Genomic DNA, 14,622 nt, shown 5'->3' on the forward strand with positions numbered 1-14,622 from the left:
ATGATGAATGATGAAACCTAAGCCCCTACCCTCGGAGCAGACTCCTACTCCGAAGCCCAAACGAATTAACTCAAAAGTCCGCATAAACTTTCAAGTTATGAAGCGGCTTGTTGGCACGAAGCGAAAATAGATAGGTACACTTTGTTTATTGAATATTCCGATATAATAACAGTATCGCGAATATTTTCCGACTAACTTAATTCGATCATTAACCACAAAACACCACTTCGTATTGATTGATGATGCTTCACAGTCGATTTCGACTACAGCGACAGCAGCTGGTGGATTCATTGACGGTTGCCATTCAAGAGCTTGGTAAGTCTGCTCTCTGGTGTGCTCTGTGATGGCTCGTATAGCCAATTTTATGTGAAAACGTGCGCCCACATTTTGGACACGTCAGCACACCCCCTACGTAATTATAGGTGATTGCCGCAGGTGGTCGGGCTTTCAGATCATCACGTTTTCTATCCAGATCTGACCTTCTTTCTTTTTCGAAGTCAGACACCTTTTGTTGAACAAGGCGTCTCCACTCCGGGCGCTGGCTTGCTTGCGCCTCCCAGCATGAGGGCTCGATGTGGCACTGTTTCATGTGCCTTTTCAGAACGTCCTTGTAACGCAGGTATTGGCCACCGCATTTTCGTTTGCCCGACTGGAGTTCTGAAAAGAACAAACGTTTCGCCACTCTCTCGTCTGACATTCTCGCCAAGTGCCCACACCATCGTAGCTGACGCCGCATCAAATATGCCTCGATGCCGCAGACATTCGCTTTCCGTAGAACGTCAGTGTTCCTGACTCGGTCTGACCAATGGATGTTTAAAATGTCGCGGAGGCATCTTAGATGGAACCTGTCTAGCATACGAATGTGCTTTCTATAAAGGCACCAGGTTTCCGCAGAGTACAAAAGGTTAGGCAGAACTATCGCCATATATACGCCGATCTTTGTCGCTACCTTTAAATCGTGGGACCGAAAAACCTTTCGTCGCAGTTTGCCAAAAGCAGCCGAAGCTGCCCCTATCCTGCTATTTATCTCAGCGTCAAGATCACATTTGGCTGAGATTGTGCTACCCAAATACCTGAATTTGTCCACACACTTAAGGACGTCATCATCAAGACCGATTTCGAAGGGCAAGGAGCAACGCGACTCCAAGACCATAACCTCAGTCTTTTTGGCACTGATCTTAAGGCCAAACTTGTAGCATGTTTCATTAAGTGACGTCATCATTGCCTGCAAACCTTCACGAGTATCCGCCACAAAACAAAGATCGTCCGCGTACATAATCTCCGTAATGATGTCATAGGAGACCTTTGTACTAGCTCGAAGCCGAGCTAAGTTAAAAATACTGCCTTCCATTCGGAAGCGAATGCGAATGCCCTCTGTAAGATGTTGCAATGTTTCCCTTATTACTACGGCAAAGTACAGAGCAAAAAGAGTCGGTGCGAGCACGCATCCTTGCTTCACGCCGCATGTAACAGAGAAAAACTGAGACTGCTCTCCGTTGACTGTAACACAACACTTCATATCGTCATGCAGAAGGCGTATCAGTCTAACGAACTTGTCCGGGCATCCCAGCTTAGCCAGGAGCATCCATAAAGCTTCCCGAGGGACGCAGTCAAAAGCCTCTTCCAGATCGACAAAGCATAGGAACAGAGGTCGATCTTGTTCTCTGCTTTTCTCCATAAGCTGACGGACGGAAAAAATGGCTTCGCAGGTCCCTCTGTCCGGTCTGAAACCGAACTGGGTTTCTGGCAACAGAGTTTCAGATAGAGGCAACAAGCGGTTGAGAAGGAGTCTAGCGAATACTTTTCCCGGAGTTGACAGAAGCGAGATGCCCCTATACGAGTTACAATCAGAGCGATCCCCTTTGTTTTTATACAGAGAACACACGCGAGAAACTTTAAAACAATCGGGTACTCGCATTTCATTCCACATGCGTGTAAAAAACTTCCACAAGACCTTATGTAGCTTCTCTCCTCCGTACTTAAGTATCTCCCCACAGATATTATCAACACCAACCGCTTTATTGTTTTGTTGTTGTCTGATCGCAGCGACAACTTCCTCCAAAGAAGGTGGTTTGAGAAGTTCAGTAGCTGGCGCGAGGTACTCTAGATCTGCTGATCGATCCACATTAAGTAAGGTGTTAAAGTGCTCAGCCCAACGTTCGAGTACATCTTCTTTGATGGTCAAGAATTTGGAACCATCCGCAGACTTTATAGGCACGCACTTATGGTACGTCGTACCAATTAACTCGCGCACTTCACCATAGAAAGTGCCAAGTTGGTTAGTATCAACCAGCCACTGCATATATTGTATTTTGTCTTGCCACCACTTATCTTTGATATCGCGGGTAAGCTTTCTTAGAGCAGCACCACTCATCCTTACTTGCTCAGATGCGTTACTTTGGCGATTGTTGTTACGTGACTGGCGAAGGAGAGTACGATGCTTACTGACGGCTTCAGTAAGTTCCCTGTCGTTAACATCAAACCAGTCTTCATTTTTCCGCGTTTTAAGACCCAGAACTTGATTGCTGGTGTCAATCACATGTGACGATAAGGCCTGCCAGGTGGTGTTCAGATCGCCATTCTCAACATCAAGCAGATCAAGCGGGTCACTTAACGCCTCCACATAAGCCTTCCGAGTCTCAAGTTGGCTAAGATTTTCAATATTTGTACGTGTCTGCTTAACACGGTCTCTTCTGCGGGGAGGCTGTAACTTGAGTCTAAGTTTGGTTATGACGAGTTGGTGGTCCGTCCAACAGTTGGCACCGCGCATGACGCGTGTTATGTTCACCTGCGAAATGTCTCGTCGTCGTACAATGGCATAGTCAATGAGATGCCAGTGCTTAGATCGAGGATGCATCCAAGTTGCCTTATATTTTGCCGGAAGTCTAAAAATGGTGTTAGTGATGGTCAGGTCGAATTGACTACAAAGTCCTAGCAAGAGCTGTCCATTGCTATTCATATTTCCTATACCATGTCTTCCGAGAACATCAGGCCACGCTTCAAAATCACGCCCAACTCTCGCATTAAAATCCCCCAGCAACAGTATCTGTTCGCAGGGACGTATTTTGGTGAGTGTATGCGTTAGTTCCCCATAGAATGCATCCTTGATCTCATCGGTTTTGTCCAACGTTGGTGCATACACGCTAATTACATTTAAGAATTTATTATTCTCCACATGCAGCCGAATGGAAATAACTCGGTCCGAGGTGTAAATTGGACACTCTTGTAATTTTTTGGCTATGTCATTTCTAACTGCGAACCCAACTCCAGAACGCCTTGATTCAGACGCAGCAGTCCCCTTCCAATAGAAAGTGTATCCACCACCACGCTCAACCATCTCTCCTTCATCAGCCAAACGGGTCTCACTAAGCGCAGCAATAGCCACGTTGTAGCGGCCTAGTTCTCGCGATACAATGGCTGTTTTGCGTTCTGGACATTGATTCTTCTCACGATCCAGGAGAGTGCGTACATTCCACGCAGCAAAAATCAATTCCGATGTTTTTATTTTTCTTTTATTATGTCGACCGCGAGAATAGGTTGCAAAGGCAGCCGCGGTTGCTACCTCCCTGTATAGTATAGTTGGGGTAAACATTTGTTTAGGGCACCTTTTCTAGCCCCTTCCCCGGCTGAGCGGGGGAAGCAGTGCGTCCCTAAATAGGGCTGCTCCGACACTCGGAGCGCTGCCGAGTCCACGCTGTTACCCCGGGTCAGCGTAGAAGCGACCATCGACACCCGAGCCGCCTGTGTGTAGACCTTAGACAAAGCCCAACCTGCAATACAGCCAGACCTCTCTACCTCAGCCCATCGCCACAGGACTTTTAGAAGTTTCAGAATCCATTTTCCAAAAGCCGTCATCTGCGCAGGACATATTTAAGTGCGTAAGCGCGCGCGCATACACAGACGCACTCTCTCGTCCGCCCACTCCTTAATCCGATGGAACGGATAGCCGCTACGACCGGAGGAATGTTTGGATGCAGTGTCTGGCCGACGGTCTCTCTTGCCCTCTACCGTCGCCCTAGGCCATTCACCTTGCCTTGCTGCTTCACCGGGTCCGCCAAAGCCCGTTGCATATCTGCGGTGGGTTGCCTTCCCCACTGAAGCAGACTTTGTGCAATGTGCGGGAGGGATCCGCGTAAGACCTTACCGCTCAGAAAACAGCAGGTCCCCCTCTGCCAGGTTTAGCCCGCGAGCCGACGCGGTTTGCCGGGATGTGGCCGCTGCATGCATTACAGCTTCTTGGAGCCACTGGCGAGAGATTGCAGAGCACTCACGGTCAGCGAAACACCATCACCCTCAGTGGGTCGACTAATGGCGCTCCTAAAGTTACTACCGACAAATGCTCCACTACATTCCCATCGTATTGATTATTCAATGAAGAAAGCAACCGTTCCGTTTCCGTTCCCGCCAAAAGTCCACAGACTAGTAAGAGATACTACGTATCAGACGAACATCTCTAGTATTGGAAAAAAAACGTTTTGTTTGTTTCGTTCTAATGATATATGACAGTTGTTTTTTTTAATAATCGAATTTTACTTGGCAAAGGACTACCCGTTAGGCGGCCTAATGTACAGAATCGGGATGTTCAAAAGATCAGGTCTTGTAACCGGGATCGGTATTATTCCACAGATTTTTAATTCGAATTTGAAACATGTAAGTACTTATTTCAAACTCCCAGATAAACGTAAAAACTGTAGAAAATAATACCAAACCCGGAAACAAGACCTTATAACCTTTTTTTAAGTTAGAGCTTGGTTAGTAAGGTTTATTTTTGGTTAGATTATTCATTAAATTATTTATTTTTTTACAATATTTTTTTGATAAATCCGTACCTTTTAATATGCGATTTACACACAAATGGATTTAAAAGTTCACTTCTAGGTGTGTCTTTTAAATTAATTTAGTTTTCGAGACACTTCCGCCACTTATTGAGTCTCTTCTCGGTGCATGGAAATTGATGCAAAACAGCGCCTTGTCGCGAATTTTTGCAAACACAGCACTCGGAATACATTTTCGAAAGAAAATACATGCGAAAAGACTCACTGGGCTTTGTTTGTATTACAAGATAAAGTGGAGAAGGTATAAGCACAAATATACTTCAATCGATCACACAGTTTGCCACATTTTTGACAGGACGCCGATAAAGATGGCTGTCACCGCTAACCAATCACAGGCCAGCGCAATTGTCATACATCATTAAAAAATATGGCACCTATCGACAACATTCGTTCCACGTAGATTACACGGCGTGAAAAAGTCCCCCATGATACTTTGTCTTTGACAAGACATCATTATAAGTTTTTTCCTTCCTTTAATGGCTTTGGATATTTTGAAAACTAGTCTCAATTTTTGTTTGCTATTTATTCACAAAGATAAATAAAGAAAGCAAGGAGTTTATTTTATTTATCTATATGGCTGTACTCAATGATATACCTTTGTCGGTGTGATGTTAGCTATGTAAAAAATATACTACCGAACAGGGCTGCCAGATGTACGATTTAAATCGTACTCGTACGATTTTTTGGCATTTCTACTCATGTACGATCGCAAGACTACGATCGTACGGAAAATGTACGATTTTTCGGTACCTGGCAACATTTCGTAATAAAACAAAAAAACAAATGTGTTACTCCGACAGCTTTGATTTTTTTCAACGTTGCAGGCATTTTTTTAATCACAAGTGCAGAAGAAATTAAAAAAGATACGATTTAGATGGCGCCATTCTATCGGAACTGGACTGTCTTGAAACTACCATTGCTGTTTCCAGTAATTACATTAAAAAGTACCGACGTTACTGCCACTCATGATACTGATTCCAAGAATAATAAAACCCGACGACATGCAAGTGATGCAGGCGATAGATGACGAATAGCGCAGTTTTCCGAATAAAAAAAAAATAAAATTAACCTCAGAAAATTAGTATAAGTCTAATAAACAGTTTTATTGCATTATTTTTCTGATTCTTAACGAATTATTCTCATTTTTCATAAAAACTTTGAACTTTTAAGTTGTACTATCTTTTCATTTCAAAATTTCCTTGGAATACGATTTTTTTGTAGTTGACGTACGATCATGCCTTTTTTTCATCTGGCAGCCCTGCTACCGAAACATCAAAAATGGCCGCCGGTTGGTTCACCTCATCATAGTGTTTGTTATGGTGATATATTTTAAATACAGATTCTGTTCAGTTTATTGTATGGACTTAAATATTTGGTGTAATATGCCGTAGTAGTTTGCGGTACCGATTACAATGACTTCTACTCCAAAGACTGACAAATGCGGGCAAGGTAAGTTATGCGTAACAACACCACTTTTTCATTCCTTTGAATACATATATCGACGTGGATAGAAATACCTGAATGAACCTAAGTCAGACTACATTTTAAAAATAACCAACACTCAAGTCTCTGAGGTTTTTAATTTGTAAACCTAATTTACTGCCCATTGTACAGTTCGTAATTTACTATGTCCTGTCGTTGTCTCTGTGAAATCTGTGCATTGGTAATGATTTTCTGATTACGCTTCATATCTTTCTTTCTATTATTATTACTTTATATAGACACAAATTAAAGTTTATAGCTATTGTCTTCTCTACTCTAAAGTTGGTAGGTTCTTAGCTAGGCAATTAATTGATATTAGGAACCCACATCCATCAATGATTATCATCATCAATTTCCAACTAATTAACTAAGTTATGGACATCGGTCTCCATAGCTAGGTATGTATTTATACTATCTATAAGGAGAAATGATGTTTGTATTATGGAGTACCTATTTTGTATTAGTGCCTATTTCATTATTTGCTATGGATTCTCCATGTCAGATAAGTGTCTCAGATAAGTGTCTAATTAGGTCTGAGTCACAAAAATACAACCTTATATTGGGATATTTATATTGTAAAATATTACCAGACCTTTTTCTCAAAGACAATGAAGAACCATGTTAAACCCTATTTAAAGTTTTGTAAAAGTGTAGACATACCTACTATCTAAGATTTGAAAGAAAAGTTTTATTTACTTCATTGCAGCATTGAAATTAAAAATTCTCATAAATGCTTATTAAAAAAAAGGGCTCGCCCACCGGAAGGGGGTTGTTAATCAACAACTGCAGCCCCAATTCAAAATCAAAATCATCCACTTGTATAAAAATTTTGCCAAAATAAGTCAAGCAGTTGACTCCGGTTGATTGAGGGGAGGCCTGTGCCCAGCAGTGGGACGTATATAGGCTGTTTATGTAAGTCAAGCAGTTTTCAAGATTTTGACACAGCAATCGAATTACTTTCGCATTTACAATTTTAGTAGGGATTTAGTGTGACTTACATCTCAATTACTCAAAGAAGTTAACGCCATACTACATTAGAATGGATAGATTTACCTCACTCACTCTGGGTGTTACTTTAGTCTAAGTTGCTGTAGGCCAGTAAAGAGTAAGGGAGAGTGCTCGCAGACTGTCTGTGCCCTCATGCGGTACAATGGTGCATGGTAAGAATGAGATTTTTGTATGGAGTGTTCCAGGTTTGATGGTATTAAATTGTATTATGTATTGTATTGTATATTGTATGAATGCTCGTGCATGATCGTAAATGTGAAACCTCGAGTATATATATTGAACAAATATATTCGAGGAGATGTTAATGATATGCCTGACTTGAATTCCTTTCATTATTGTGGATTAAAATGTTCACAATTGCCATATTTATTGTTACCATCATCGCGTCGTAGTAGTTACACTACGTAATACCAGTATTTTCCGTGCTATTTAACACTTCCTGGACAAACAGATAGTTGCGAAGTTTATGGCCAAGCTGACCTGATCGACACACGCCGCGTCCGGCGAGTCCTCCTTTTTCCGTCCCACATCTGGCAGATCCGTATTTCGTCGTAATCCTAACGATTAGGTACCTATCTGATTACATAGAAAATAAAGTTTTATTCTTAGATTTATAAGCAGTACTTGAGTTTTGGGTTACATTTGTTGAGAAATAGGAAGACTTACTACTACATAGGTATATGTATATTCGTTGTAGTACGCTTAGATCTCAAGTGCTGTATGCTCAAATATTTGTTTGAATTCGACATACCTACCTACCTATATCGGTCTGTGCTCGATACGGTCGTTCTTACAGAAGTGAAACAATTATATATGCCATTCGCTTAGTCGCTGCGCCATTCGGCTTATTTTATTAATATTTCGTCGCATTTCGCTGAAGCATTCAGCTTCTAGTCTACACTGGAAAGACGAACACGTCTGTTCGTTTTATACGAGTAGGTATAAGTCATTCTCCTTGATTTTATAATAATGTTAATATAACATGCTCTCGTGTAATACGAGAAGATTATTTTGTGGTATTTATACTCAACAGTTCATGAACGAGGTCGGAGAACTCATTATCGCTCGTTATTTTCTACCTGTTCAAAGGCATTTATTTTAATAACGAATGAATTAAATATTAACCATAATAGGTAACTATCCAAAATAACATTTTGCATTAGATAAGAATTCTTACCTACCTAGTTAATTTGGTTAGAAATAATTCAACGCGGAAGAAACATTTTCTGCTATGTGATACTCGAGTTCAAAACGGTTTAGCATTAGAAGCCCGTCGATTAGTTATAGCTATTTTTGTGTAGTCGGTAGTATGGTAGAGTTTTGTACACGTTCAAATCTGATCTATGAAGGCAGTAACGGTACTACGATTGCGTCGCCACTGCACTACGTGCTTGCATGCTTCCATTTTCTTCGTAAATTCTTGTTTTGATTGCTGTTATTCGATGCAGAAAATGTATGCAAATGCGTATTCAGTTCGCGGCAAGATTCATTCTAAAAATGTTTGCTTGTAATGTGCCCGCCTATTTGTCTTTTAATGTTATGATGTTCCTTGACGGAGTCAACCACAACCTGTTTTTAAAGCATCAAAAAATGTAATGAAGTTATGCGCAGCTATTATTAAGTTCACTTCAGTATTGTTGATATCGAGATTCCGCTACCTATAATGATAGATGTAATATTCCTTTGAATGTTGGATCCCGTTATGAGGAACCCATTTGCACATGTTTCCTCGATCATCTTTAGCTATTTGCAAAGCATCTTTCATGTGTAAATGTTTTTTGAATGCGTTTCAATTCATAGATAGCCGTCGGCACGTAGATTGCCTTGGCCCTTGAACATATCGGTAGTTGCAACAGTGCACCTGTTCACTTGCGCACTGTCACACTTATGAAAGGAAAACGCACATTCTATGTTGGTATTTCTATGTTGGCTTTACGTGAATTAAATATCCGTTTTTTACTTGCGTGATTGAAGGTCGGACTAAAAGATTTGTTATTACAATGATCTTGTACGTAATTACAGAGGTCGTTATCATATTTAATAACTTGTTCTCATGCATTTCAAACATGGAAAACATGTACTGCGTTTGAGATAATCCATCATAATCACACATTAACAAAAAAAGTTGAGTTTTATGCATCGTGTTTATGTTCGTGTTTGTGTTTATGTAGGTAGGTACGTACATTAGTAGGTATATTTTGTGGATGTTTTTTTATTCATAAACAGTCTAAATCACGAAATGAACTACGAATTTGTTATTCTGATTTCTTTATTTGTGTCAGTAAATTGTTATTGTATCGATTATGTTCAGTGGTTTGTAAATTCACGTTCCAAGCAATGGCCATTAGTCTTTAAATCATCATTGCTCTGTAGTTCTTGGCCATAAACGTTTGCGCAATCATAACAGCGAATGAAGCCGGCCTCAACCTCCCTTTGATAGAAATCAATTTGCTCCGCGATGAGCGAGCGTGATACCGACGGGCCTCTCAAATATTTTCAACCTTCAGTCTTGCACCACAGCCAATTTGTTTCGCAGGATGTTATCATCTAACTTTTTGAATAATCACTACTGCACTCTTCGTTTTACGTCTATTTCAATTTTATCAATAGGCCCACTGTATAGAATAGACGTGAGAACATGCGTGAGAATAAATATAATGTATACCTATTATGGTCAATTATAGGAATTGATAAATTGAAAGGTTTTCGGCCTTCATCGATGGCTATATACTTTAATGTTCAGTTTGTTGGGATAGTATTCGGTGTATCCTCGCAGTTGAAGCGTCTGGCCTTCCTGTTATTGATATGATTGATGGCAGCTATTGTTGCAACGAGAACGCGAGATGAGAACGCGGAACGATTTGCGAAATGTACGTCGTACATCATAATACTTATGCACGGGCTGTTCGACCCGAAGAGTTTGATTATTTTGCCATTTGCATCATCATCATACGTTTTCGTTCTCTATCTTTTGCAGATGATTTGTACAATGTATTTAACAGTTCCACAAAAACCCTCATAGAATAATTCATAGCGCAAATATTTCGGCGTGGTACATTAAAAAACATTGTTACAATATGATTTAATGGTTTGCTAGTTGATCACGCCTATTTTTAAACGGTTCTTTTTTATTAGCTTGGATATTAAGGCACGCGATCCAATCCAACATCATCTCTAGTTTGAAAGTACGGGACATTAGACATGATGACTTTTTTACGCTGGTTGCGGCAACAAGACGGCCCAAAGAACGGTGTAATTCGTTTATCATTACATTTTCTTGCTGCAAATAGTCGTGATGAACTGTTCTGTCACCGCAACGTTGAGCAAACTTGAGCACCACGATGCTACTTTCGTAATTCGTTAAATGTATTTTGTGGCTGGAATTTGAACAAGATTTATGTTTTAATATTAAATGAGGCATGGATTATGTTTACAAAACAATCTAGCATCTATTTAGAAATGGTTGACACGCTCTTAGCCGGGTGTAGTGCTCAGATAAACTAGCTACAAGTATAATATCCCGTTAGGCTAGGTATCACGATCGGGCTAGTTTATTGGAAAGTAAGTTGCATGGACCGTGGCCGGTGGTCGAATGCGCCCGCGCCGCACACCGCAATCCGCACCTACCTTTCTGCAGTCGGAAGAAAAGGCTATAAACGATAACTATTGGAACACTGATTAGGCGTTAGCTTTTATCGTTAATTGGTTGGTTTCTTCGAAGTATCTCTACGAAATTGTATGCAATTACTACGCTCTATTTAGGCTATATCGTTAGTAAGTTTCAGATATACTACTATTATATTATGTAAGGTATTATGCATTTCATATGATTTAATCGTACACGATACGTGTTATATTTCAATGTATTTATTACATTTTGTTTTTTCTATTGACTGATTTACCATTCCATCTGTAGAAATAGTTTCTACATGTGTTTAATATATTGGGTTGTCTCGTATTTCTTCGAATGCAACATGCATGTCATGCTGTTAATGGTCAAGTGACACAGATCTTTGACACACTTCACTTTGTTGACCATGGTTCATGTTAAATGCTAACTCTAGGATCCGGCACGACTTCCACATCTTTTGTGCGTTTTCTCGATATCTTCAACGCTTTCGCTTATGAGTACAATTAGAAGAGTACAAATAACTCTGGAACGTGTGATGAAATGTTTTTTGTTTGATGTCCTCAATATCAGCAGTTTGTGTCGTGTTGTCCAATTGTTCATGGTCTGTACTGTGGTTAATGTTGAGCATGAATAGTTTAGTCAAATGCGAACAAAAATAATATACTAAATCGCGTTTTTTTTTAATTGTCTTTACTGTGTTCTGCTCTAGGTCACATGTTTTACTTACTTTCAAATTCTTTAACGATACGGTATTTGGACTTGGCTTTGTTAAAGTCACTTACCTATTATCCAATTTTCAATATACCTACCTTGTTTTCATATCAGATATGCGTTACATAATCTCAGTTGAACGCTTAGGTGATCTGGTCGTATATGACAGTGATTTGTATTGTGTAGGAAGAGATTATAGTGTTAGGTAATGCTGATAGTCACGCGTTAACATGTTAGGAGCGACATTTGTCAGGGCTGGTGAGGTAGAGCCGTAGAGGGCAGACGGAGATGCGATGGAGCAAACACTTTCACTGTCGGTGTGACAGCCGACCGGCAACCTGCCAACCCGCGCAGTGCCGCCGCGCAGCCGCCGCCGCGCGCACCACTCTCGCGTATACACCGTGCCTCAACTCTCGGCACCCCGTGACAATCGCATGCCCCGCTGCGCATGAGTTCGTCTGCTCGTTGCACTGATGAATATTGAGATCGTGTTGTGAAAAAAGCGCTAATTTTAGACTGTATACTTTTCCAATGGACTTACACGAAGTGATTTTGGCGAAAACGGTTTGATTTGGCGGCTACTTGTTACTTGTGTCAAATAATATATATAAAAAACCGGTTACATTGACAAAAAGCTGCTGCACTAGATTACTGGATGTAATTGGAATTGCAGAAAATTGGATTGGTTTCGCTGAGATGCCCATTGAGTAAACACAAAAAAGATAAAAATAAAATATTACTAGCCAAAACCAACCTCGTGTTAGAGAAAGTTGTAAATTCCGATGTCCAAGTTTCCCCCTAGTGTAAATATTTATTGAAACTCGATTTCGTAACTTTCGTTCGAATCCACTCGTGACTTATTGCTCTTTGCTAATTACGTATCTGTGACATTTGCATTTCGTAACGCGAGTGCTTCAGGTTATAATTTCCTACGCATGGAAAAATAAAGACTTCTCTCGAGGTCGTCTAGGAGAGAAATTAATAACCGATGTCAATCAGACTATATTAAGCTTGAATTTTAATGCCAAGGTTGACGGGGAACCCTGGTCGGACAACAGGCGCGTGATGCGCGCACAACGCGCGTCGCTAGACGTTTACTGTAAATAAATAATGACCTAATTGTATATACCTCGCGTATTCGCTATTTCGGATTCTGACTGATACAACAAGAATCACATTCAGAGCGATCCATGAGGCAAGTTAACAGTGACGTACAAAAACAATAAGGCAATTAAAAATTTCATCGAACATCAAAGAGAAACGCTATTTAAGTTTAGTGGTTGCTTTCGAAGATTTCTAGAGGGCCTTCCCTTTCTCTACGGACAACTAGAAACAAGCATGCAATCTCCGGTTGCTATGGAAATTGGAACCAGTCTTAAGAGAAAATCTGAAGAGGAATAAATTATAGATGTAAGTGCATTGTCTGTGTTGGCATAAGGTGTACCCAAGAGATCACAGCAAATGAAGCCCAGTAGCATATTACAAGTTGAAAATTTTCTGATTTATACCGAAAACATTTACAATGCCACATTACGATGAAAGTTTCATTCATGATGATAATAAAAATCAAAGGAAAAACAAACGAAGCTATCGTGTTTATAAGAGCGGCTTAAGCCCTTTGCACTTTCTGGAGCGCAGCGCACTGGCTCTTGAAGAACGAGGAACATCGGTTATCAAACGTAACATTAAGAATATCAAGCACCGTGGTAACCGTTACAAATCTGTATCACCTACTGCACAACGATCCAACCAGGCTAACTACATCACACCGGATATTATAGTAGACCATTGTCCCCGCATAAATGTGTTGGAGACTAATAAATACAATGACATACGGAACAATAACATACTGTCCCTTGCTCCGTGTAAAAGTTTAGATAACTTGGCACTGAATCGAGCTAGTCGAAAGGATAACATAAGGAATGGGTTCAGCTTACAGAATCTGGCTAATGATGACATTTTGAAGCATTATGCGTCGCCTTCTGGAGATTGTATGTCTTCAGTGCGTAAGGAAGATACAAGGAATTCATATTCGGTAGCGGAGGCTCGACGCCGGCCGATGCAACGGTGCTACTCGCGCAATACCGCCGCGCCGGGAAGTGGGGTTTACCGACAGATAGCCTGCGACACCGACAACAAAAACGGTACGACGGTTTCATAACATGCCATCATTTTCTCATAAGTGCACTTTTTATTGCTTGAACGAATCCAAAATCGCGGTTCCATTTAAGAATGTCAGAAGTCAGAACATTGAGTTTACCTTCGACCGTTACTTGTTAAGTACAGAAATGTTAAATGACACAATAAACTAGTGAACGTGACATCTGGGTATTATTTCTGTGCCACATACGTGAAACGTGATATGTAGTTTCATGGCCGTATTGTAAAATAATTGAAAGTTAGTAATCTAATATCTGTGTTGTACGTACATCCACGAGGCGGGACGGAAGAAAAACTTTCTGTCTTCCTCGTCCGCCTCAATGTTACGTTGTAAAAAGCTAGTAAGTGTAGGTAATGAGATGTCTGATCTTGTGTAACGAGACGTAAGATACGCGGGAACAGCATTGTGTTCTTATTGTTGTGATAATGTTAAGGCCGCCCGCAAAAACGCTGTGACTAATCACTGCGCTGTTTGCTCTATTAGCAACACATAAACATTGAGAGTGTAATAATGTGCATATCAAAAATTAAGATGATTAATTAAAAAATGTAAATCAAATTCGGTTTTATTTGCACATTTTTGCAAATGAATATTCGTTGAGAAATGGAGAGCTGTTTTTTTCCTCTACAGTAAAAATATGTATGAAGCTCTGTTGATATATACTTATCCTTATTAAAAATATGCACATGTTTAGATTTTTATCTAGTTTCTCGAAAACTTTCATTTTTTACTCAATTTCCACTCGTTATTTAAAACTCACGTACATTCTTAAATAATTTCTCAAGATATATAAT

The 14,622-nt window shown here is 40.3% G+C and overlaps 1 protein-coding gene across 14 annotated transcripts in view; it reads left to right on the forward strand.

Moving 5' to 3' along the window:
• Positions 1-6,102: 6,102 nt before the first annotated feature.
• Positions 6,103-14,622, forward strand: part of LOC126381993 (guanine nucleotide-releasing factor 2) — a 34,322-nt gene continuing 25,802 nt past the window's right edge. For 13 of the 14 annotated variants that reach the window (XM_050031649.1, XM_050031650.1, XM_050031653.1 and 10 more), the window contains exon 1: positions 12,036-13,811. In XM_050031649.1, coding sequence (XP_049887606.1) covers positions 13,190-13,811 — 622 coding nt within the window. In that variant the 5' untranslated portion in view covers positions 12,036-13,189. Of the gene's footprint in view, positions 6,285-12,035; positions 13,812-14,622 lie in introns of those variants that run through there. The other variant, XM_050031662.1, reaches the window with a different exon arrangement.

This window comes from Pectinophora gossypiella, chromosome 3 (assembly GCF_024362695.1).
Source record: "Pectinophora gossypiella chromosome 3, ilPecGoss1.1, whole genome shotgun sequence".
Classification (NCBI taxonomy): Eukaryota; Metazoa; Arthropoda; class Insecta; order Lepidoptera; family Gelechiidae; genus Pectinophora; species Pectinophora gossypiella.